The following is a 24,249-nucleotide window of genomic DNA, read 5'->3' as shown; positions in this document are numbered from 1 at the left end:
CAAAGGGAAAAGGGTTTGGTTGGCGGTCTTTAGCGAACCGAAATAGGCCAAGAGGAGTCGACGGGAATTGTGCAAACCGAGACCAATCTTCCTTCCAGGGTCCAAAGCCCGTCTCCCTCCAAGTTTGGTTTGCGGGGAAAGAGTCGCATACGTACACAGACAGACATACCCACGCAGCCAAAGGTCTGGACTTACAGTACCTCCTCCACACTCCCCCCCCCCCGGCTCTTATTTCCAATCCCCATCTGGCGTCACTAGTCTCCTCTCCAAGGCGGGAGATCGGCGCAGAGAGCAGTCGTCGGACTCGTCTTGTCCAAGGCCGACCCGCCAGTCAACGCCTCATACACTGCCTGCTCAAGTAGCCCTGTGCGATTGGGCATTAATGAACTTGACTTGACGATCAGAGCTGCCACCCACCCCCACCACCGGACTGTTCCCTTCCCCAATCCATTTTATCGGCTACGGAGCCTCGAACACTCCTCCCACCCCACCCGCATCTCTGTCGCGTGGCAGGTGGGCTTGGGAGCCGCCCAACTTCTGGCCAGCTTCGCCAGGTCTAACACCAACTCGGATCACCTGCATGAGGCTTACAGGGCACGCGCCCTGGGAAACCATGTCGACATGACGCGCCTTGTTGATCAAATAAGCGTAGGGCAGAAAGATCGACGGTGAGGCGCCGCCCGAGGCCAGCATCTTCAACGACCAACCAGATTCGATACCAACCAACTCTTGATTGAAACAGCCCCGCACGTAGCATCTCGTCTGCACAGCTGGAGCCCCCAGCTCGACATGCAGCGCTCGGCCGCCGGCTCTTGGACACTCGACATCGTCTATGCGTCATTCGTCTTTGGTTGATTGCAACAAGGGTTTACAAGTACGTGCGAACGTACGTACATACATACATAGTCGCCGAGGCTGCCCTCGGACAGAAGCGAGAAGAGAAAGAAGAAAACGGGCAAACGGAGAAGGAAACAGAACCGAACAATATCAAAGAAAAAACAGTAAGAAACAGATAAACCTCCACCCCTCCACCCAGTATGTTTGCGCTGCATGGCGCAAAGCTCGTGAGAGCGTCCCGGCCTGATCTACTACAGCTCCGTAGGTAGGTATACATGATTTCTACAACAGGAAGAGACATACACACATACTTACATACGCACACGCCCCCTCTCCTCTTCCAGTCACAGCCCTCTTTTTTGGTATGGGCTGTCTTTTGCTCCTCATCCCTTCGTTTGCGAGTATCCGGCCTCACTTCTTTGCGCCTTTGGTTGGCCACCCGCAGCATTTCGTCGTTCGTCATTCCATCGAAAGAAGAAAAAGAGAAAAAAGAAAAGAAACAATAAACAATAAAAGGTGTTTCCCGGTACGCCCATCTATGACCGTCCCGTAAATACCACATTTTTTAACCCTCCCTTTCCACACACCCCTTACTGCACATGCCCCTGGAAAGATCCCAAAATGCCACCCAGCTTCTGTCCTCTTTCGATTCCGTTGCCTCACCTTGCTCGGGTGGACAACCTGGTCGTCGACATTGGTGAAAATGTGTCCTTAAGAAGGCAAGGAAGGAAGTATCAATAAAAGAAAAAAGAAAGGAACAAAAGAAGAATGCAACAGGTGGTGCCCTATTGGGGATACCGACATAGATATCCGATATCTGCCCGGCCGTTTTCTGGAATGCGAGAACGATGAGAGCAGCTATCCTCCTGATAAATTCCAAGTCCGCGTGACATCATCTTGGATATCCATCTCTCGTGGCAAGACGTTCCGAATGCCAATAATGTACAGTGGCGAAGGGGAGAGCGGATAAAGAAAAACGAGGCCGTCATGGGTGTGTAAAAGAGAAATAGCGAATCCGTAAAGAAGCCGCCCACCCGAGCCCAGCCCGAATTTGTTCAAAGGTATTTCCGCATGCCCTGAGATGCAGTCATTTCTGAGAGGTTGATCTCAGGGCTCAGCAGACGACCGAACCCTCTTGCAGTGCGCCTCATCGACTCCCTTGATGAGAGCCAGAACCTGTTTGGGCTGCACCGCTGTTGCCGCTGGATTCTTCGTTTGCTTCATATTGATCGATGCAAGCCTCAAGTACTGGAGAAGCAGAGCTGTCAGCATTCCATGAATCTGCGATTATGGTTACTGGGGACACGCGGGGCTTACTCTCGATGATCTGTTGCTCCCAAACACCATACTGGTAATCGACGAGGCCGTGGCGCTCGATACCGTCGCAAAGCCGAACCAGCTCTTTACCCATCTTTTCCAACCCTTCTTTAGTGATCAAGGTTTGCGATCGTTGCAACTGTCTCCCTGGTTCCATCATGTCCTTCTGCATCTGGAAAAGCGCGAGCCATGCGTGGTTGAAGTCGTTCCAGAGCTTAATCCGGTCACCGTGAAGGTTTTGGTCGTCAAGGTTGAGTCCTACAAAGAAACCATCGTGTTAGTAACGTAGCCAAGAGGAGACTGAGAAAACGGAAAAAGCTAAAAAAAAAAAAAAAAGCTGACAAGGCTGTGGGGGTGTGTAGTTTCCGAGGCATACCGAGATCGACAACTTGCGTGAGCAGCCAGTTCGACACATCCAGAAGCGACTGGCTAGCGCTCTCAAGCACGCCGTTACGGACATTCTGGAAGACACCTCGCAGCGCCGACTGGTATTCCATCCATTTCTCCTCCAAGCCACCCGTGGCAGAGTAATCCTGCTCTTCCATAGATACGTCGGCACTCGCTGTCTGCTGTGGCATCCCGCCCACGTTGGAAATGTTGGCCTGGTAGTTAGCCATTTGCGGCTGTTGATATGCCGTCGCTGTGGCGCTGGCAGGTTGCGCATGGGGAATGTTGGAGGTTCCCGTACTACTGCTCGGATCGTTGGAGAAATACGACGTCGACACGTCTGTTGGCAGGATGGGAGCAGCTGCAGGCTGCCGCTGGAACTGTGCCTGGTTATCGTAGACGGAGCCCGTTGCGCCTGCTAGGTTGTCGTAGCCCATGGTCATGGCCGCGTTGTATCCGCCAAAGTTCTGCGCCGGGCGGCCGTCCTGGCCATATCCCGAAGGATAGTGCATCGTGTTGGTCGCCATGGGCGCGTTAAAAGAGCCTGCTACCGGTTCCTGATAGTTGTACGTGCTGTAGCTACCCGTGCTTCCCATGCTACCCCGCCCTTGCGAAGGCGAGGTGTTGAGCGGCGCCGGCCGGTTATATCGCTCCGTCGAGCCTGTGGCCATTGTGCGGCGCTGCTGCAAAGGGTCTTGAACGTTGTATCTTGGGTTGGAGGTGGGATGCATGGGCGCTTCATTCTGCCTCCGACGGCGGTTGGGATCATCCATCCCACGAGGGGTTTGGTCGCCGGTCGGCTCCGAGGGCAAGCCTACCGTATGCGCCGGCGGCAACGGAGCTGGCGATGTGTACAGTAGGGCCAGGTTGGGCCGTCGGATCGGTCACGAGACCGTCCGGTTGTCGTGTCTAAGTGAAAACCCCGTTGTCTTTCCCTCGTTGTCCTTCCCTTTGTTCCAAAAATCGGCGTGTGGCGTCGGCAAGGATCCGTACTTTTCAACTTCGTCGAGAACGCGCGCGGAACTCTTTTCTCTATTCGAAGTGTGTATGCCTCGTCCGAGTAAACCGGAAAAGGTACCAGTCGTGTCGCAAGAACAGAAGGATGAGTAGGGGGGAGGGGGTTATCAAGACTCGACCTGGCAGTGACGGTGGTGGGTGATAATGTCGCGCGGGAGAGCTGTCAGTTCGATAATGGTTCGAATTTTGATTGAGATAATAGGTAAGGGAGCGTGGACTTGAGAGGCGGAGGGCCTGATGTGTGATGCCGATGTAGGGTCTGTCTGATGTCGAGCCGAGCAGAGGACAGCACGGGACGGGCTGGCAGGTTCCTTGGGCGGCGGGTAATAGAAGTGGCTTTTATGATTTGACTTGGGAAGGAAGATGGCGGACGTGGTGAAGGATGGGGAGGAGCAAGGAAGTTAACTGTCCAGACTTGCTTGTCGCGACAAGCTCGGCGAAGCTAGCGCAGGTCTACTTCATGCCCTGACGCCTGAAGGTTCGGGAAGACAAGACGAAGAATTGGCGACGAGTCGTTAATGTCTTGTGAGTCGTCAGAGAAGTTTAGATTTTGGAAAACAAAAAGCCAGCGAGTGAGGTGGATATCGCGCTGACTTGTCAAACTGGTGTCAGGTTTGATACCAGGAAGATCCCAGATGCCGCATGCACCACGATGTCCAACATTACAAGCCGGCCCCTGCACGATCTGCTTGGGCAATGAAGCCGCACCAGGGTCTCAGCGACCACCGAGTCGCCTTGACGCAAGATGCGATTCGTCAGAGCAAGAGCAAGCGCCGGCCGGACCGATCTTGTCTTGAGATGAGCAGGATAGGTTGGTGACCTGAGGTTCAGGCTTGGCTAGGAATGGGGGGGGGGGGGGATAGAAGAGGCTGTGCAGCGTGGGCGAGGCGGGTATCGGATTGGGGGTTGGGGCTCGCGTTGAGGCTCGTGATGTGGATGGAGCAGGACCGGGAACCACTTTTGCTGCTCGTAGCGCGCTGCGAGGCTAGACGCGGGTCTATGTAGCCTTGGGGAGGGGAGGGGTTTAGCTGTAAAGGAAAAACAGGGGAAGCTTGTGATGATGGTAAGGAGAGATGCTATAGGGCGTGTTCGGGTTGTTGGTGTGAAGGACTGTAAGCGGTAGTCTCGGGGTTCAGTCTTATAACATGGAAGGGATGCAGATATGGGTCGATGCCGGCAAGATTCATCAGTGTGAGAAGGGGAGTGAGGGGAGTAAAGAGGAAGAGAGGGAAAAGAAATCAAATGTTAAGGTGGACGGGAAGGAAAGGGGAAAAAGCAACAATGATCCAAATAGAGACCGGTGCTAAAATGGGGGCAACTAGGTACGTATGTGAGAGAGTGAGCGAGCGTGTGTGAGAGACAAGACCCGGAAGTTGAGGCGAGGCAGAAAAGACGAGCGAGAGCGGAGGACACACGGACAAGCAGACGACAAGAAGCACTAGCCTTCCATTTCAAAGGGGAACGAACCAGCCAATAATGGAAACCAGGAGTCCCAAGTCCAAGAAAGTCTGCGCCGGGACGGGGACAGATGAGACTAAAAAGAAGAACCGAACCCAGTAGGCAGAGACGATCGAAGGAGGGGGAAAGTGGAAAGGCAATAGTACTACTACCGGACGGTTGTAAGTAGGTAGCGTGGTGTATGCAGAGCCAAAGAGTAATGAACCCGGCAGACAGCGCCGTGGTCGAGGAAGTATCCGTTCCGTGGAGTAAGGTAGGGCAGATTCAATCCAAGTGTGGCTAGATGGCCCCAAGGGGAAACAAGCTGGACCTCGTAATGCGCCAGAGAGCCCCAGATGTAATCTAAAAGTGGTTGTACCGCGAAAAAAAAAGAACACAAAAAAACACAACCAACCAAACTGGCTCGATGCCTGCCTGCCCACGGGTTTGTATTGTCCCAATGGATTCCCCTCGGGTTCGATGCGCGTGGCAGCCCACGAGGGAACCGCGGCCAGCAGAGTACAAGTGCGGCACCAGGAAAAACAGGTCAAGGTGGACGGCTGTAGCGAAACGGGAGGATTGGAGCCGGATGGAACTGGGAGACAGAGCGACAGGACTCTTTAGAGGGCTGGTAGATATTGGATGCTCGTAATTAGATGACTAGAGACCTCAGGCTGGGCCCGATAGATGAAGTCGAAGCTGAAACCTAGCCGAACGAGAGACGTTATGCAGCGATTTGCAAGGCAAAGTTTGGACAGTTTGGAGAGAAAGGGTTCTTGGTACGGCAACCGGCTCTCTGGTAAAAAGAGGCGTGATTGACGGACGAATATGGATGGATGATATGCAGGCGGGAGGCGACAGGCGACGGTTGACTTGATGGTGTCGACGTGGGTGTACAGTGTTTAAAAACCCTCGCTTGAGTGGGCGATGGAGTGTCTCTCGCAATGGTGAGCTGGTGGCGGCGGCGGCGGCGGTGATAGATGGAAGGAGGATGGGCGTACTGGCAAGGGGGGTGAGAAAGGGAGGTCTGGGTGAGGTATCCGTATCAGATGTATCTCTACTGTACTGGCAGATGTCGGAGGCGTAGGAAGGACAGCAAGTCAATTGATTGGCCACAGCGCCCAGCAGTCACTTCACAAGAGACTCAATTCGCCGAGTAAGAAAGAGGAGCCAAAGGGCTTGGATCGGGTGGTTTGGTTTGCGGTGTAAGAGAGAGCGAGAGAACGAGAGAGCGAGGGAGAGAGAGAAAGAGCGAGAGACAGACTGGAGGGCAAGAAGAACACAGAGGGGGTGGCACACCCTGTAACGAGGGGCTAGTTGCGAGGACAGAGTCAGGTCTTGTCAGGTACCCTGCGCTGGGTTCGCCTCAGGAGTGAGGAATGCAGCGGCGCAGAAAGCTTGAGGCATGGTATGGTGTGAAAAGGTTTGTTGCTGCCTTGGGGTAGAAAAGCAGACGTGAGAGTGCAGGGCGTGCGACGTGGGAAGGGAGGCAGTTGGTGTATCATGTAGAGAAACAAACGACAGCAGTACTTGGGAAGAAAAAGACTTGAAGATGCCCTGTTCTTGTCACTTGCTGCGTTGAAGAACTCATGAACACGGCATATTTCTACAGAGAAGAGGGGAGCATGCCAAACCTGGGTAGGAGAATACCTCAATGGCCGACAAGAGATGATATGGGAAGCCAAGCACACGCGGACCAGCCAGAAAAAGAGACTGCAAAGGATGGGGGGGGGTGCTGAGTCCTGGCCCTCCTTTATTCCCATTCCGTTCTCTTGTCTGTTTCGCGGCAGTGGAGGGTTGGATCGGAACACCCCTCCCCCTTGATAATCATTCCATGCACACCACAGAAAAGTAAAGGAAGGGTGGTGGCTCACTTCACCTCATGTCAGGCAGGCTCTCTTCTCCATCCACCTGCCCTGGAGTTGGTGGTTGGTCTGCCTCATCCGGAGCTGGCTCCTGCTCTCGACATCGTTGAGCCTTCTCAACCGAGTCCCCTCTCGAGAGTCGAGCCTTCCGGCTTGACTTGACTTGACTTGTCTTAACGTGACGTGACGTTGGTGTCGTCTTCCTCTCCTTGATCTGCTCGTTGAGCCCACCACCGGCATTTCGAAGGAAAAAGGAACGAAAAAAGTCAATGTAACCTTCCATACTGTTTGCTACCAACCTCGTCTCGATTTTCTGCGTGGACTTGGGCAAGATGCTTAGGAGGCCCGTCTTCCCATCCCCCTTCCAATCTCCCCCCATTGGAACCACAGATATTCGAACTGCGAATGGCAAGCTGAGAGCCATGAGGAGAGTCTGGATGCCCGGGGAGTGGGCGAATATTGGGGGAGGAGGGAGGGGAGGGAGAAACAGGGCCACTGTTCCTGCTCTGCTACAGAGTACTTTCCCCCCCCTCAGGACTCCCCTCCCCTCCCCCTCCGGTGTGATGCCCATGACGAGCCCCCTGGACGATGAGCTGGAGGGATTGTAAAAGTTAAAAAAATTCTGTGAGCACCCAGATGGCTGGATTTGGGGGCTTTGTTTATTACCGCTCTGAGACAAGGCCGGCAACCCTGGTCCGCGTTCCTCCCCCTCCCCTGCCGTACCGGCCGGGGGGACCACTTTCACACATACCTACACAAGTACGTAGGCACATGCATACATCTGGCATTGGCAAATAACCTCCATAATTGCTTGCATTCTTTTTGTGAAGCAATACATCTGTCCTGGCCCTTTTCCGGCACAGTAGGATCCGCAGATAGACCCTGTTGAGAGCCGTCTGCCAGAGCTCTCGAAGCACCGTACCTTGGCTTTCATGGCGTTCGTAGTCGCACTGTTGGTCTAAAGCTTCATACCCCAGAGAAAGGCCCTCAATCGCGAGACGAAACCATGCATTGCCGATGCCGAATGACGTACATACATCGCGGCCGACACCCACTCCAGTCCATGGCGGAGCAACAGTTGATCGTCAGCTCTGGGGCGAAGGAAAGAGTAGTGAAAAAGAGGAGAGCTTATGTATGGGGAGAACATGACAAAGCCATTGGCTCACTCGTATTTCAGGTGCTTGTGACAGCGATAAACCATGCTTTGGGCGTCCCTCGTCGTCGCTCCCGATCTCTCACCGTCAATTGAGAAGAGGCTCGAAACTTGCGCGACGCGCGAAACCCGGATGTAGGTGAGGATGGTCGTTGGCTGCTGGTCGGCACCGCACGCTTACTTGAACCGATACTTGAATCGTGCACCGATCGTATCCCTACTGAGTTACTCAGCCCAGCACCCTCCCAAGCTCAAGCCAATAATCAAGCTCTCCAGGCACCTGAGCTCCGAGACGCTCATTTAGCCTTAGCCTATGGTATGCGTCAAGCCGGTACTGCGGGCTTGCAACAAGTCAAGCCCGATTGCTCGTGTTTCAGACTCATTGGCCGGGTCTCAAACAGCAGCTTGTGCTAATGCGATTCAGTCAAAGTCGATGGGAGATGCTGATGTGCAGCGAAGCAACTCGAGCCGTCTCGGATTGGCGAGGATGCGATTTGGTGGGAACAGAGTGCGAGAGCAAAACGCCTCCAGTTGGAAAATGGCCCAAGTCGGCCGCCAGAGAAATCGGGCAAAATGAGAGGAGGTGGAGCAACGGGCATGTCAAGACAAGACAAGACAAGACAAGACAGGAAACGACTTCCGTTCTCGCGAGTCTGTCCTCGACCGGCCACTCCAAACCAATGAAATGCGAACAACGAAGACGACAGTCCATCATTTGGAATACTGGAAAGGGGGCCGGCCGACCCCTTTTCCGCCGATGAACAAGATGGAATAGCGAGCGAGCGACACTGGCAGCCCGACCAAGCCGGGTTCGGCTGCTGGTGAGACTCAATGATACCCAATGGTCAAAGATGGTCGAGCCTTACTTTGCCGTCAATTTCTCTACCAGCACCTGACCGTTCTCTTCGAGAGATGGACGAGGAAGCGGAAGCGGCAAGCGCGTTGGTTAGCAACCTCATTGGATATGTAAGAAAAGTGTTGTGTGTAATGTAGAGAGAGGCTTCGGCAGTACCGCAGCATGCAGTGCAGTGCAGATGTTAGCTGTGCACGCAGCAGACGTCTCGCTTGAGGCCGCTCTCGTTCACTGCAGAGATGAGGATTTGCTGCAAAGAGACGATAAATCCGGGTTGAAGGTACTGATACATCCAGACGTGTTGGACGCGTGTTGAAGTTGATGAAGGACAAACACTATGAACCTTGCCCGAAAACCAAAGCTGCCGGGGGCTAATATGGTGTAATGGGTAAGTTTAGTACCCATATCTTGTAGTTCTTAGCTTCTGACCACAGCTGGCGTGGATGTATAACGCTATTGGCTAGGTAGGCACTAACCTGAGTGTGAGAAGTACCCGTGCTTAGTTCAGCTTGATTGCAAGCCAGAAGATACCTAACAAGGATACAAAACTTTTGCCTGCAACCATAGTAGTTGGAAGCATTGGAAAATCGAGGGAGACGATGTGACGTCCCCTGCTTCTCGACCAGGGTTGAAAACCTGGGCCTGGTGGGTTCCTGAACGAGTGCCGGTGCCTTGCGTACGAAGTTCGGAGGGTACGGAACGCGGGTGAGGTACCGGTACATAGCACTGGATATCAATGTGGCCGCCCCAGCTACATTGTGCGTGCATCTGCAGCTGCAGGTCCGAAGCCCCCTCTTCTTTTGCTTTGGGGACCTTTTGGAGGATAAAATCCCAGGGGTTGTGCCTGGACGCAACATTCCGCAAATTGGAGAACGGGTTTGTGACTGGTTGCCACTGTTCTAATGCAATGTTACAGAGAACGAGGAGGTGGGGTTAATCTGATGTACAGAGTATTCTGTATTCATAATCAGTCGATACAACAATACTCATTGGTCATGCGCAGCACTCGGTCTGGGAGAGGGGCCGGGAAAGAGAGAAATGGACAGCGAAGAAAGCTTCTGCCATTGCTCTAGGAACAGCCACCTGCAAACCCCAAGTCTGCTCGCTCTCACTACTCCCGTAAGCTCAGGTGACCGACGAGCGTTCACATACAGAACGTCCTCAGTCATTTGACATTGCATTAGCCGGAACGCTCCCTGGACAAAAAGGGCGAGCTGGCCTTGCCTTATCCACCGAGTCCCTTCTGCTAAGGTTCTGTGCTTCCCCTTGGCGAAGCATGATGTCTGCCCCGGTTGTATCGCTCGCGAGGTCTTTCAGGTACGTTCCTTACCAGGAGCGCGCGGTACGGACGTACACTAGAATGACAGGACAGGGCCAGTGGACGCAAGGGAAATCGTGCTCACAGACGCATCAGGATGCTGGGAAGCTGTGGATCTCTTGCCCATATCTCCGGTGATAAGTCCCACTACGGTACAGACATTCCAGCCTTCAATATGTGCAGCAAGTTTGTCGAGGGGGTGGGGATGGGACCCACATTCGCGAGATTTCGTCACGACGATGGTGATCATGCGTGGTGAGATGTGAGAAAAAATAACAACTCGAGGGCCGAGGCAAGGAAGGCATTTGAGTTGGGCTCTTGGGTCGTTGTATATGGGCAGTACGTACCTAGGCCAAGGCAGCAAAAGTTGCGTACCTACCTACATTTACCTAGTACCTACCTAGGTAAGAGGTTCCCGCGTAAGATAGGTAGATCAAAGGTACCAAGTCATCCCTTGGGAGTACCTATACGTGTAAACGTGTGAAGGGTTCCGAGCAGGCGCGCATGCCTGTTCCATCACGATTCCTTCAGAGCATCAACGCACCCATCCTCTACCGGCATCGGAAAGGAGATCCAGCTGGAAATGGTTAAGAAATCCGGATCGCGTACCGTCCACGTATTTCTCTCGGCCCAAGCTTGCAGTCCTCTGATAGGTTTAGTTGCTCATATTTGCCCAAAGTCAAAACCGCTGCGTCCGGCTACGCGATACAATCTGAGTAGGACTAGGGCAAAAACTCTCCAACTTATTCAGTTTTTCATTTCCTCGCACCACACACCATCAGTTACTTACACTGAGAGACTACACAATACACCCACCACGCGACTTACACTAGGTCTCCCATCCGACGCCGACCGCTCGATGCTACCAACACACTCGGGTGATGAACAAACAGCGATACAAATCTCTACCACCTCCCTCGTCTTCGGTTTGGTCATCGCTGGGCGACGAGAATTCATGAACCGAGAATAAGACTGATCGAAATAGGTGAGGCAAGGACCCTTCCGACCTCCACTACAGGCCCACCATTGTCTGCCACAACTGTTTACGGACGCCACAGGATTCGATCAAAGGTCAAGACCACAAACCTTGAGCAGAGACACAGCACCGGTGTGGTTGCAGCACGGAGAACCAATGAAGCAACGAGCCCACATGCCTTGGGCAGCACGTCCCAATTGCCCAACCAGACTTGTCACATCGCAATGCTCCAACCCACTTCTTCATCTTCCAGTCGGGTTGATTGCATGCTCAACCTCACCCAATCGAACCCGCACCGTTCCCTCCCCCAAGGCTCAAGGCCCGGATGCTTTTGATAGTAACTCAATCCCGGATACGTGGCGCGGCACCGGGCAGGCAAAAGCTTGCGTACAACGCGCCAGGGATGTCTAGAGCGGCGTTTATGCCGTATACGCCTGCATCTCTGCCACGGCCCACGGGGCCGTGAAGAGACGCCGCCTTCAACGCCTTGTGCCTATGGCGCATTAGCAGGAAACTAAGGCACCCCCATCATCACCTGCCTCTGTTGCTGCCAGGCCGTCCTCCAAATCCCCGACTCGACGCCCGTGGCTTGCCGAGGACTGCCGTTTACACGACTCAACTTAAAATGAACAAAGTCCCATAGGGACGGAGATGGGCGTCGCGCCAGAGGAGGCTGACCGTGAACGGTCGAGCTAAGGCCGCCCAATCGCCATTCCAGCTTCATCTCACCAACTTACCAAGTTTTCAATTTACATTCACACACCGCAGCACAACTTGAAGTGGCTGTGTCACCTCGACTGGTTGGTGTGCTGGCCCCTCCTCCTCCTCAACCTCCCTCCGTTTTCTTCTGAAGCAAGGTATCTCGCAATCGTTAGACAATGTTCTTCTTGAGGGCGATCTCAGCCTCACACAGGCGACTATCGTCGATCATCTTAACCGTCACCTGGTTGATCCCAGCAGCTCGCCACGAGATTTTCCCCTCACCAAAGAAAAAAAGTCAGCGCAAAGATCCGTCGGATGAATGCAGCGCGATAGCCTCATTCCCGCGTCGCACAATACCACCCGACGCTGTCTCCCTACCGCCTCCTTCTGCCATCTCAAGCCTTCCGTTGCCCAACATGTATTGTCACTCATGCTGCGCCCTGTCCCTCAGCCAGTTGATTTCGTATTGAGTGTCCTCGCATCCACCCGGCAACACGCCCCTTTTCAGACTGATCATCGTCACAAAACCACGCCAAAACCATGACCGGGAGGAGGGTTTGCTTGGATTGCGTGTCGCCTTCCCCAATCCGGTGAAACAGGCCGACTCGTGTTGTCCACCACCTATATTTCTCTCGACACCAGCGATCGGACTACCATGCTGCTACCGCAAACGGTCCTAAGGGATGAAACCTGCTCCATGAACCTTCGATTCATAGGTTCCATGCTTCTAGAAACCTTCAGCAGCCAGGACCGGTTCCAGTGCCTGTCTGTGCCCTCGCTGCCATCTCCGTTTAGGGGGGGACCTTGTGTGGGAAATTGAAACAAGGCCCTTAGCCGGCGCGTTTCTGCAACGTTGGCCATGAGGAGTGGCCATCGTTAGCCTCGGCGCCAAAAAACGTCGGCGCGCTTGCTCACGGACCCTTTTGATATCATCGTGTCTTGACCCGCCCGCAACTCTGCATAAGTGCCAACTTGTGGCCGATGGCTCTGGCCTGATAATGACACATGAGGGCTACATTCACTCCTTCCGATACCCTGTTCCAATGCGCGCCTAGAAAAAATCCGTCCACGGCCACTCCGAGTGTACAACGGTTTGCCAGTGGTCATCGCTCACGCTAGTCAAATGAACCGTATCAGCCAGAGGATACATCTCGGCCGCCTTTACCGATCTCATCGAACGAGGCGACACAACAATTGAGGATGAACGGATTGCGAAGATCTCAAATCCATCTGCGCGCTTAGGCCGCGTCCAGGACATGGTCTATTGCATTTGAATACACCACGTTGCTCCTCCTCGAGTTGCATGGGGGCTCCGGATCCAAAAGAGTCCAAACACGGCATTGCCGCACTTGATGCTGACGTAGACCGTATTTGCTAAGGTCGACGGAATCCCACACCTCCAAGCATGTCGCCCAGTATCGTTCTCATTGACAATGAGTTCCACCGAGTGGCATTAATAATCCCGAAAACACTGCTCGCAAATATCTTCCGGTCCTTTGGAACCGCCCCAGTTGTCACAAATACCGTCCACCAGCAGTGTGGGCTGGTTCGCTCAAACTTGACCACGTTGCCGTCGCTTGGGCTCGATTGCATTCACGTCCCCCACCAGGCAAACACCATGCCCGGACCGACACATATTGTGCGCAGCGTTCGAATGCGAGGCAAACACACATCATAGGCTGGCATTTTAATAGCTGCCTCTGTTCTATGTATACACTAGGGTGGTAGTACAACAAAAGGGTCGCATGGATGACCAATGAAATCATCACCAGAGCTCCATATGGAAAGAGATGTTCTATCTCTTGACCCAAGCAGGCATCTTTCTGGCCTTGACGTGACCGTGCTTCTTTCTCTCCACAGTCCTCGGGTCGCGTGTAACGCAACCAGCTGTAGAGTAGGATAGGTCAGCAAGAAGCTCGACAGAAGCTCGAAGATTGAATTCCGCTTACCCTTTCGCAATATCGGCCTCAGAGCTGGTTCATGGACCATGATGCCCTTGGCAACGGCCAATGTCAGGGCCTCGGCCTGCCCGGTGACCCCGCCGCCTTCAACAAGCGCCCACACATTGTATTTGTCCGTCCTCGCGGTGCTTCGGAGCGCCCAGATAGCGCTCTCACGATCGTGAATCCTGCCAAACATCTCGTTCAGGGGCTTGCCGTTGACGAGGACTTCTCCGGTGCCCTCAACTACCCAGGCGCGCGCGGTCGACGTCTTTCTCCTGCCCACGCCCAGCGCGCGTCCGAACCTGTCGAGGGGCGCGACCTTCGCCACGTTTTTGTAAGGGTCGATGTCGCGCTTGAATTCCTGCAGAGCCTCCTTGACTTCACCGGGCATCATCTTAGGAAAGATAGAGTGTAGCCGCTTGACCATGGCCAGGACCTGACTGTAGGGCATCGCTTTGACCGGCTCTCCTGTCGTTTGCCGGTATCCCTTCAAGTTTTTCCATACTTGTCGCGGGACCAGCTCGGGTGGCGCCGTCGGGATGTGTTGGTATCGCTGCAGAAGGGTAGAAAGCTTGATGTAAGCATCGTTAAAGCGAGGCTCTCTAGAGAAGTATGAAGGCGAAACGGGCAGCGGACGCGCATTGTTCACTCCCGGGAACGGATTCTCGGGTGGGCTCGCGTCGTCCTCGGGCTGGTGGCTCGTCGAGATGCTCTTGGTGTCGACATAGGAACTCGTTCGTTGCCATTGCGGCTTCAGCAGCTGGCCTTTTGCGAGTTGGCGCAAGCAGAGGGTCTGCTGCAGGCCATGGCGTAGCATGGACATTGTTGTGGGACCTCAGTCAACGCCCTCGTCGATAAGGTGGCCGTCGCGATTGTCGTGAGCTGTAATGCAGCCTCAATTCGCCAACCATCCTACAACAGAAATCTTTCCTACCTTAGCTTCGCATGAGCAGGGACATCCGGCTGAACGTCGGAGAAAACGCACGTGATGTGGCGCTACCAGCCACACAGACCCAAGGCGCTTGGGTCACTGTCTGCGAGTTTGTTACCCCTCAACGCAGTGCAGCCCAAGGTGGCTAGTTGGTTGCCCTGGCAGAGAAGCTGCTGCCCGTCGAGCGAGGGGCTTTTCCCCCTGGGTGGGTGGCGGGGCACTGCGGACGAAATTTCATTCAAAAAATTACCCGTCTACACTGGCGGGGAACTCGAACTTTTCTCTCTCTCCTCTCTTGTCTACCACATCACGCACCCTTTCTTTGATACCCTTCCATCCCCCTCAGTCGCAACAACTGAATCAAGATGGCGTTCGGCAAGCTCTTCACCTACCCGGTTAGTAAACAGCGTCATTGCCTTTTTCCCTCTGGGTTCGTTCTTAGACGTGAGGAACTACAGCTGACCATGATATTCCTCCCCTCTAGGCCAACCCCCGCACCACGGCCATCCGCGCCGTCGCGAAGGCCAACAACGTTGACCTCGAGTTCATCGAGGCCGACACTACCAAGCCTTCCGCCGAGCACCTCCAGGCCAACAAGCTCGGCAAGGTTCCCGCCTTCCTCGGCGAGGATGGATACCCTCTGTCCGAGTGCATCGCCATCGCGATCTACAGTACGTTTTGAGTCACCTGCCTCGTCTTCCCGTTTGAGAACAAAGAGAAGAAAAGCACTTGCACAATCAAACACCCTACCCCTCGATATGATGATCAAGCATTTTTCAATACAGTTATCCCTGTCTGAATCTCCTTGTGGACATAGTCTAAGTTTCTGATCCTACCATTGACCTACAACCTACTATGTTTCGAAAACACCACGGGTAAAGGCCATACTAACGATAACCTCACAGTCACCTCCCAGAACGAGAAGACGACCCTTCTCGGCAAGACCAAGCAGGAGTAAGTGCCCAGAGACTATTGTGCGTCAGAGTAGAGCAGCACGTGAGACTAACGTTCCCCCTCAGCTACGCTTCCATCCTGAAGTGGATGTCGTTCTTCAACTCCGAGGTCCTCCCCCCAATGGGTGCCTGGTACCGCCCCCTCCTGGGCAAGGACACCTACAACAAGAAGGCTGTCGAGGACTCCTCCAAGGTCGCCCTCAAGGCCATCAAGGTCGTCGAGGAGCACCTCCTCAGCAACACCTACCTCGTTGGCGAGCGCATTACCCTCGCTGACCTCTTCGCCGCCGGCATCATTGCCCGTGGCTTCGAGTTCTTCTTCGACAAGCAGTGGCGCCAGGAGAACCCCAGCGTCACCCGCTGGTACGACACCATCGTCAACCAGGACATCTGGACCGCCGTTGCCGAGAAGCAGGAGTACCTCGAGACCCCCAAGCTCACCAACGTCGCCCCCAAGAAGCCTGAGCAGCCCAAGAAGGAGGCCGCCCCCAAGGCCGCCCCCGCCCCCGCCGCTGAGGAGGCCGCCCCCGCCCCTAAGCCCAAGCACCCCCTTGCTGAGCTTCCCCGCGCCACTTTCGATCTCGAGGAGTGGAAGCGCCAGTACTCTAACATCAAGAACCACGAGGAGGCCATGAAGTGGTTTTGGGACAACGTCAACCTGGAGGAGTTCTCCCTCTGGAAGGTCAAGTACAAGTACAACGACGAGCTCACCCTTACCTTCATGTCCAACAACCTCATTGGTGGCTTCAACAACCGCCTCGAGGCTTCCCGCAAGTTCATCTTCGGATGCGCTGCAGTCTACGGCCAGAACAACGACTCCGTCATCGAGGGTGCCTTCGTTGTCCGTGGCCAGGACTTCAAGCCCGCTTTCGACGTCGCTCCCGACTACGAGAGCTACGAGTTCGAGAAGCTCGACGGCACTAAGCCCGAGGACCGCCAGTTCGTCTCTGACTCCTGGGGCTGGGAGAAGCCCACCACCCACAACGGCAAGGAGTACCCCGTTGCCGACGGCAAGGTCTTCAAATAAGCGAATTGCTCCGGGGAGTGATCCGACATTTATGGCTTATGGCAGAGATGAAACGAGTTTACGATTAGGCAAGGGGGTGTGTAGACGATGTTATGGACCCGAGAAGAACTATCTTGCGCGTAATGCCAGAGGCTGTGTGCCAAGTTACTAGTCCGAGCCACTAGGACGAGGCAATAGATGCAGGATGTTCCTGATCAAAACCAAAAAAGTACATTTCCCATCCATAATGTGCTCTCCTGCCACGCTTGTGTCCGCCCGTGAAAGTATTGCTCGTCCAACAACTTGTGATTATGCTAATCCTAAAGGGTATCTTTCTCGATGCTGTGGAGTGTGTATTCTAACATCCTTGTCCCCATGAGGCTTCCGCTTCATTTGCCCGTATACATCTGGGCCGCAGTAGGATATTTCTGCCGCCTGTCCAGTCAATCTGTCTTGGGAGCACACAACATGTCACTGCTCGCTTGGCGCAAGTTTGTAGTCCTTCCTAACCTCGAAGGGGTTCTCGCGCATGTAAGCGCTAACGTCGGACTGATGGCACAGGGCGTTGAGGTAGTCGTGGACCTGGGGCACGATGTAGCCCGGCTCGTTAGCGTTGCCAAAGAACTCGGGGACCCGGAGGAGATTATACGGCTCGCTGCGCGCCTTTTCGGACGAATCATCGACCAGCACGGTGTTGGTCTGGTCCCAGCGGCCGCCGTATGCCGCGTCTGGGTGCGCCGCCTGCACGTTCTTCTCACGCCAGACTAATTCCAGACGCTTGTAGACCTGCACGCGAAGCTGGTAGTCGGCTTCCGTCAGGCCGAAGCGGTCGCGACCCCAGACGGCGAGGACACGGCGGCGGTACGAGCCTCTGTCGGCGTGGCCGCCGCCGCCCGCGCCGCCGCCAGGCGGGCCCAGGAGGAGTTGGTCGCACATGGACTGGACGTTGCCGGGGCGGGCCGAAGACCAAACGACGACGTGGAAAGTATCGAGGCAATACTGCAGAAAGCGCCGGGCGTGTGGCCGCTCGACAAAGGAGGTCGCCTGGCGCCGGTTCGGGCGGTGGAGGAGTGTACCGTTGAGGTCCATGACGACGAGGATGGGGCGCGGGGTGGGGAGGAGGGTCGACGGGAGGGAGGCGCGGTGGAGGTATTCCGGGGTTGGGTCGGGGACGCCGCCGGACGCGGCGCTGGGAGCCATGATCTTATCGCGGCTGTTTGATGCGGCGCCAGATCTGATCAAGAAGTTAGCTCGGGGGATATTTGCGCTAAGGGGGGGAGGTAGAGGACGGCGACGTCGGACTTACGGCGTGTGAGGCCTCTTCTTCCGGGTTGTAGATTGGCCTGCGGCGACGGGTCGCTTGGGTAGGGGGATCGCCCGGGGGCGAGGCCCATCAAAGCGTACATCGGCGGCATTGGAGACATTACCAAGGCCTGGTATCGTGAAGCCGTTGTTGCTTAGCTGCTGGTTCGCGGGGGCAGCCATGGTCGGGGCCGGCTTCGCCCACCATTGTACGTTGGACATGTCCATCTCGTCGATTCTGGCGTCGTAGATCCGACTTGCGCTGGAGAGAGTTAACAAAGAGAGACGTTCGGGTTCGCTTTTTCGACTTTGCGCCAGACCAGCGCGTTGTTGCCCCGGGTGTCGGCGCGCGGCTGCGGCGGTAGTTTGAGTAAAGCGATGCTGGAGAAGATGTCGAGATCTGGGGAAGATCCTGGCGAAGGAGGGATGCATGAGGATAGGCGGGCTCAGGAGCAAGTTGCACTTAATGGCCCCAATTGAGTAGGATCACGCGGAACTTCTTTGGCTTCAACCTTCAATGCAGACCCGCGCAGCCTAATGAATCAAATATCTCGAATTCGGAATCCTTTCGTCCTGTGATGGTGGAAGAGCAGATATGTTCAAAAAGGAAGTGTTTCTTGTCGCACTGGAGAAATCCCGCCCGCGTCTTATCGATAAGTACCCGGTCGGACGATAACACGGCTGGTTGGTTGTCCTAACTTTTCAGCGGGGCTCGGTCGACGACTTTGAGAGACAGAATCCCTCCCATGTGAAGTACCGATCTTCACTTCTCTGCTTCGATTCAACCGCTGCCCAACCCGCTCTCACACACCAATCACACAAAATGTTGTCCGGTAAAAGAAAACAGGGGTTCTCTGGCCTCCAGCGCCGCGTGCGACCTCGGAGGGAGGCGGAACCTGAAATCGATGAGCATGTCAGCAGTGAGCCTGAAGAGATGGATGAGGACGGCGATGAGCTGAGTGAAGGTGACTATGATGATGAGGTGGATCGGGACAACGAGGAAAATGAGGTGAGTTTGCTATGTGAAACATAATAGAACCCGTCACTGACAAGATATATCAGTCTGCCGGATCACCGCCACCAAAGAAGTCCAAGATCGACATATCAGCCGTCTCCTTCGGCGCCCTTGCCAAAGCACAAGCCTCCATGCCCGCGTCCAACAAACGGCGCAATGCCGGCGCGGAAACGTCAGACTCGGAATCGGAGTCAGACTCCGGCCCAGAGGAAGTCGGCAGGAAACCCAAGTACGGCGCCAACCTTGCCAAGCGTACGAGCAAGCACGCGCCCATGGAACAGTCGAGCAAGAAACCTGTCTCGCGGCGTCGCGAGGTCATCGTCGTGCCCAAGATGGAGGTGCGCGATCCGCGCTTTGACCCCTTGAGCGGGCCCGTTGACGAGGCAAAGGCCCGCAAGGCGTACGCGTTCCTGGACGACTATCGCAAAGACGAGATGCGGGAGCTACGAGGGGAGATCAAGAAGACCAAGGACGCTGGAAAGAAGGAGGAGATGAAGCGTCTGCTGCTGTCGATGGAGTCCAAGATCAAGACGCGCGAGCGCAAGCAGCGCGAGGCCGACGTTATTTCGGAGCACAAGCGCAAGGAGAAGGAGCTCGTGAAGCAGGGCAAGCAGCCGTTCTACCTCAAGAAGTCGGAGCAGAAGAAGAGGTTCCTGATGGACCAGTTCGCCGGCATGAAGAAGAAGCAGGTCGACCGGACGATCGAGCGGAAGAGGAAGAAGGTTGTCGGTAGAGAGAGGAAGGAGCTCGACCAGTTGCAGCGGAGGCCGAGAGAATGAAGAGTGCATATGCTCAGTTTTGCATCACATGAAAACATGCTTTTAATCCCGGCTTCGCACTCAACGTCCTTTTGTCTATCTGCCCAGCGGCGTGGGAGGAGGTGTCTGTCTACATGTTGGTTGTACAGCTATAATACAAGATGGTTACTAAGCATGTTGGGAGAGTGACCCGCTGTCCGTCTACGTTAAACAGTGAGCCCGTTCTTTCTCAGACTCTCCGCAAACATTTCGCGGCACTTGACCTTGCTGCCGAGTTTCGCGCAGAGCAGAAAGGCTCCGCTTAGCTTGCGGTGCAAGCTGTACGTCTCCTCGGGCGGTGGCGCGAGCCTCTCGCGCAGCATGACGGGGATGAGAGCCTTGACACGCTCGGTGATGGTCTGGTCGTGGAAGTCGTAGACCTCGGGGGCTGAGTCAAGGAAAGGCTCCGCCAGTGTGAGAATCGATTTCACGTGCGCATCCAACATGATCTTGCTCTCGTGGCCAGTGAGGTACCCCAGGCTCTCCGAGAGCTGCTTCACACCCTCGCGGTCCGATCTCGAGGCCGCCGCGAGCAGCTCGACGTACTGCGTGACGAATTCGTCAGGGTACTCCCTTGAGGCGCCAAAGTCGAGGAGCTCGAGCCTGTTGGTCTCCGCGTTGTATAGGAAGTTGGTCCAGTTGGGATCCGTCTGCATGAACTTGAACTCGGTTATCTCCCGCAGGCAGAGGCGCAGGATCTGGGTGCCGATCCAGTCCTTCTGCTCCTGGGTGAAGGACTTGACCCTGGTGACACCGACGCCCTCCATCCAGTCCATCGTCAGAACGTTCTTGCCGCAGGCCTGAAGGTGAACCTCGGGCACGAGGAAGGTGTCGGGTTCGTCTGCGAGCAGCTCTTTGTACCGGAGCAGGCACTGCGCCTCTCGCTCATAGTCGCATTCCCAGCCGAGCTCGAGCCGCGCGTTGTCGATGGTTTTGTTCAGGTACAGGCCCTTGGGAAGGAGCTTGGTCGCCGTCAAAAGGATACCGAGGTTGTCGAGGTCCGAGTTGATGGAGTCGGCGACGCCTGGGAACTGGATCTTGACGGCAACCTTGCGGCCGCCCTCCTTTAGGGTGGCTCGGTGGACCTGGCCGATAGAGGCAGCGGCGACAGGTTTCTCCTCAAACTCATCAAACAGTTCACGCCATTCCGGCCCTAGGTTCGCCGCGAGCACCTTGTCTCTCTGATATGCAGGCATGTAGTCGGCGCGGTCCTGTACCCTCTGCAAAACCTCCTGGATCGGCCCAGGAAGCATCTTGGTGTCCTGGAAGCTCATCATCTGGCCCATCTTCAAGGCGGCACCGCGCATTCTCGAGAGCTTCGCCACGAGTCGCTCCATGTTACTGGCGCTTAGCAGCACGGAGCCCTCGCCTTTGCCGCCCAATGCCCTACCGATACTCTCGGTAATGGCACCCCCCATCATGCCTGCCGCCAGCCCGCCATAGTTCCAAAGTCTGCTCAAACGCGTGGCCGGCACCTTCGATTCTCGGAGGACGTATGCTGACGTGGTTGATTGGTCGCCTGTGGCCCCCAGATCGGCCTCAACGGACGGCACATCCTTGGATTCTGGTTCTGCGGAGGCGGCGACAGATATCACAGCTTCCTGGGAATTTGAGACATCTTTTCTGTTGACGCCATCTCTGACTGCGCTTTCTTCAGAGGCCTCCTGAGTAAGGCTGGAGCTGGATTCTCCCGAAGATGAAGTTTTTTGGGTGATCTTTGCAGGCTTTGAGAAATCGACAAAGTCAGGGAGGCCAACAGGCTTGAGCTTCTGTCGGTTTCCCATTTTGGCCTTCGTCTGGTCTTCGTCCTTGCCCAGTAGCTTGGCGGCACGGGTGCTGTGAAATATATTGATATTGACACCGGACGGGACGTCGTCGAACACCTCGGAAATAGGGGCGCCGTACGAAACCGCAGGTCTCTTGCCAACAGGAACTTCCGAAGGGGCGTTGCCCTTTTTGTCCTTTGCTTCCAACGGCGACGCATCTGACCAGGGGGTTCCGGAAGGATTCAATTGCCTCAATTGAGATAGAACAGATCCGGAATCTGGCCGGATACCGGATGCATTATCGAAGCTTGAAGGCTGAAAGTTGCTTGGAGACTGGTGTGGGATGTGGCTGACCTGAACTGCCGGCCCATTTTGCGACGAAGAAACATCTGTTGTAGCCTGCGTCTGAGCTTCCGTGGCCTCAGATGTGGCCGTTGCTGGTTCTGCCGCGGCATCGTCTCGCGTATATTCGGGCGCTGTCGGTGACTTGCGCGTCAAGCTCGATGCCTTGGTGAAGCTCTCAAGCTGCCGACCTCTCAACGCGACATGCTTGGATGCAACGGAGCGTGATGCGCTGAGCACCGCTGCCAAATCGACAACAAAATTGGCAAACCTCATTGGAACGAACGAGCAGTTTCCCTTCACTCCAAGCGCATGTCGTTGCAATATTCACCTTCCAAAATACGATGGCTTCTCACATCGTCCAGGAACGACCGGGGTCTTTAAGTCTAGTTCGTCATGTAGGGAAAAATGGGTGGATGCGTATATGCAACTAAAGGCAACTACAGCTCTAGAAAGCTTCATGTATACATTTAGTTGCTTGTATCGGGGTTATGTGCTGAGTAGCTTTCTTATCGACCCCTTAACGCGATAGGTATATGTGCACCTCATTCCACCTAATCATTCATGGTTGATTACAGGTCACTGGTAGGGTCTGCTTGGATTTGACCAAGGAACAGCAATCATTTGCGCATCGGCTACCCTGTTCTAGGGTTTCCTCTATTGATGTAGTGTATTTGGCCCTATCCATAATTCCTTGTCTGTCATTATTCATTAACCCATTCCTGATATTAGCTACTACCTTTTCACAGACGACCCGCCCTTGAGGAGCGAGCCTCTTGCCCTCATGGGCGTTGCCTTCTTAGCAGGATCGCCCGGACTCTCAAGTCTTGGACTGCCAATCTTGCTCCACAGTCGTTGAGCGGCGGGCGTCAGGCCGCCCGAGACCCGTGGACTGGACGGAAACTTGGGCACTGGCGTTCTCTCTAGCTTTCCTGTCAGTCCGTTTTTCGCAGATTCTCTATTGGACTGCGCTGCACGCTCAACCAGTCGATGATGCAGGCTCTCTCTCTTCCTTTGCTCTTGCAGCTTGAATGGATTCGGCGTGGCGTCGCCTGGACCCAAGTTGATGACGGGGGCTAGCGGAACTTCTTCGTCGTCCTCATCGTCCACAAACGCATACCCGTTCACCCTCGGTGTTTCTCCTCCCCCGACAGCGCTGGACGCCTGGTCTTCTTTCCGCGTTTTCCCAGCAATCGCGTCTCTGACGGCTGACATGGTTGGAGATGTCGGTCTCTGAACGATCGGTGGCTGTGGTATCCTCGTGTTCTGGTAGTTGATCGATTTCGGCGCCATTCTGGACGCGGCTTGGGCCTTCTGAGCCGGGCTCTCGTAATCGTCTTCCACACTCTCTGGTCCGAACATCAGGCCGTTCTTCGGGTTGGCGTTCCAACTGTCGGGTCTTGCTGGTCGGTCATCGACATCCTTGATAGCCAGCCTATCCCTCCTCCATCCGTCGTCGGTCAAACTCCTCGTCTCCAATAACTTTGCTTCGACCTCGGCCTGCTTGATCATCTGATTTGATGGCAGTTTGTTTCCTCGCCATATCCAGGCGTACTTCTCGGCTTTCTTTTGGTTTTGCTTGTCCATGAGCTTATAAAAGCTCTCGTTATCCTCGCTGGTATAGGTGGCCTGGAAGTTGACGAGACTCATGTTGGTGTCCACAGCCGGCTTTGGCACTTCGGTCGCTGTCGATGCAACTGATACCGGCGTGTCCACGCCGTATGCTGACGGTGTGCGTCCTCCGTTATCGAACGGCACTGGCCTTTTTAATCTTTGCCTCCCCGGAGTCATCACGCGCTGTAGTCTCTGCCCAGCGTTGGATATCCATGCCCTGTCCTTCGATTCGAGGGCGTCGAGGTACTCTTGTTGTGTCTCGGCTTCCAAAAGCCCGGGGAAAAAGTCTCGTGCGATGATCTGCGAGAGGGCATCGGTATAGGTATCTTCGTCTATGACCTTTTTTGGGCGCTTGATCCTCTTCACTGGCGGCGGTGCCGGCATCAGTTCGGTGTCGGTTCGTTTGCGCACAAGCGCATTCGACGCGCGGTCTTGCGACTCCATCGTCGGAAGTTGGTGTCAGCCGGGAAGGAAGCGTGTCGTTTCTTTACTCTTATGTATGTGACGAGCGCACCTACACGGCCATGGGGTGGTGGTTTCTGCACTGGGGCAGGTTGGTTGAACTTGAAGAAGTTGATTGAGGCCAATCTCGAAATCTGAGTTGCGCTCAACTCTGGGTCCCGAAATGACGTTCCGATAAGCGATAAGAATGCGTGCGGCGCGGCACGCCCAACATGCGACTACCGAGGCTTCTTGGTGTGATTCCCACTCACCCTAG

The 24,249-nt window shown here is 55.0% G+C and overlaps 8 protein-coding genes across 8 annotated transcripts; 3 read left to right on the top strand and 5 right to left on the bottom strand.

Moving 5' to 3' along the window:
* Positions 1–620: 620 nt before the first annotated feature.
* On the bottom strand, positions 621–5,941 carry CDEST_04977 (uncharacterized protein). The gene is made up of 3 exons (XM_062921136.1): positions 2,531–5,941; positions 2,155–2,412; positions 621–2,085 (listed from the first exon to the last, which is right to left on the bottom strand). The coding sequence occupies exons 1-3, from the start codon at positions 3,312–3,314 to the stop codon at positions 1,985–1,987; spliced, it is 1,143 nt and encodes a 380-aa protein (XP_062777187.1). The 5' UTR covers positions 3,315–5,941; the 3' UTR covers positions 621–1,984.
* A 3,963-nt stretch (positions 5,942–9,904) lies between these two features.
* On the top strand, positions 9,905–10,443 carry CDEST_04976 (uncharacterized protein; the record flags this gene model as incomplete). Its single annotated transcript, XM_062921135.1, has 2 exons — positions 9,905–9,985; positions 10,234–10,443. The coding sequence occupies 2 exons, from the start codon at positions 9,905–9,907 to the stop codon at positions 10,441–10,443; spliced, it is 291 nt and encodes a 96-aa protein (XP_062777186.1).
* A 3,015-nt stretch (positions 10,444–13,458) lies between these two features.
* On the bottom strand, positions 13,459–14,710 carry CDEST_04975 (Putative small ribosomal subunit protein uS9). Its single transcript, XM_062921134.1, has 2 exons — positions 13,812–14,710; positions 13,459–13,749 (listed from the first exon to the last, which is right to left on the bottom strand). The coding sequence occupies exons 1-2, from the start codon at positions 14,626–14,628 to the stop codon at positions 13,658–13,660; spliced, it is 909 nt and encodes a 302-aa protein (XP_062777185.1). The 5' UTR covers positions 14,629–14,710; the 3' UTR covers positions 13,459–13,657.
* Positions 14,711–14,984: 274 nt separating this feature from the next.
* CDEST_04974 (Putative elongation factor 1B gamma, glutathione S-transferase, Thioredoxin-like superfamily) lies at positions 14,985–17,150 on the top strand. Its single transcript, XM_062921133.1, has 4 exons — positions 14,985–15,131; positions 15,221–15,407; positions 15,642–15,690; positions 15,756–17,150. Exons 1-4 carry the CDS (start codon positions 15,102–15,104, stop codon positions 16,714–16,716), a joined length of 1,227 nt encoding a protein of 408 aa, XP_062777184.1. The 5' UTR covers positions 14,985–15,101; the 3' UTR covers positions 16,717–17,150.
* Position 17,151: 1 nt separating this feature from the next.
* CDEST_04973 (Putative FCP1 domain, HAD superfamily protein) lies at positions 17,152–18,579 on the bottom strand. The gene is made up of 2 exons (XM_062921132.1): positions 18,002–18,579; positions 17,152–17,929 (listed from the first exon to the last, which is right to left on the bottom strand). The coding sequence occupies exons 1-2, from the start codon at positions 18,427–18,429 to the stop codon at positions 17,167–17,169; spliced, it is 1,191 nt and encodes a 396-aa protein (XP_062777183.1). The 5' UTR covers positions 18,430–18,579; the 3' UTR covers positions 17,152–17,166.
* Positions 18,580–18,732: 153 nt separating this feature from the next.
* Positions 18,733–19,886, top strand: CDEST_04972 (Putative rRNA biogenesis protein RRP36). Its single transcript, XM_062921131.1, has 2 exons — positions 18,733–19,006; positions 19,060–19,886. The coding sequence occupies exons 1-2, from the start codon at positions 18,821–18,823 to the stop codon at positions 19,789–19,791; spliced, it is 918 nt and encodes a 305-aa protein (XP_062777182.1). The 5' UTR covers positions 18,733–18,820; the 3' UTR covers positions 19,792–19,886.
* Position 19,887: 1 nt separating this feature from the next.
* On the bottom strand, positions 19,888–22,265 carry CDEST_04971 (Putative ABC1 atypical kinase-like domain, protein kinase-like domain superfamily). The gene has a single exon (XM_062921130.1). It carries the CDS (start codon positions 22,191–22,193, stop codon positions 19,977–19,979), a length of 2,217 nt encoding a protein of 738 aa, XP_062777181.1. The 5' UTR covers positions 22,194–22,265; the 3' UTR covers positions 19,888–19,976.
* A 264-nt stretch (positions 22,266–22,529) lies between these two features.
* CDEST_04970 (Putative nuclear protein DGCR14/ESS-2) lies at positions 22,530–24,104 on the bottom strand. Its single transcript, XM_062921129.1, has one exon. It carries the CDS (start codon positions 23,973–23,975, stop codon positions 22,653–22,655), a length of 1,323 nt encoding a protein of 440 aa, XP_062777180.1. The 5' UTR covers positions 23,976–24,104; the 3' UTR covers positions 22,530–22,652.
* Positions 24,105–24,249: the final 145 nt, after the last annotated feature.

This window comes from Colletotrichum destructivum, chromosome 3, assembly GCF_034447905.1.
Source record: "Colletotrichum destructivum chromosome 3, complete sequence".
In the NCBI taxonomy this organism is placed as follows: domain Eukaryota; kingdom Fungi; phylum Ascomycota; class Sordariomycetes; order Glomerellales; family Glomerellaceae; genus Colletotrichum; species Colletotrichum destructivum.
This window is presented reverse-complemented; position numbering and strand designations above follow the sequence as displayed.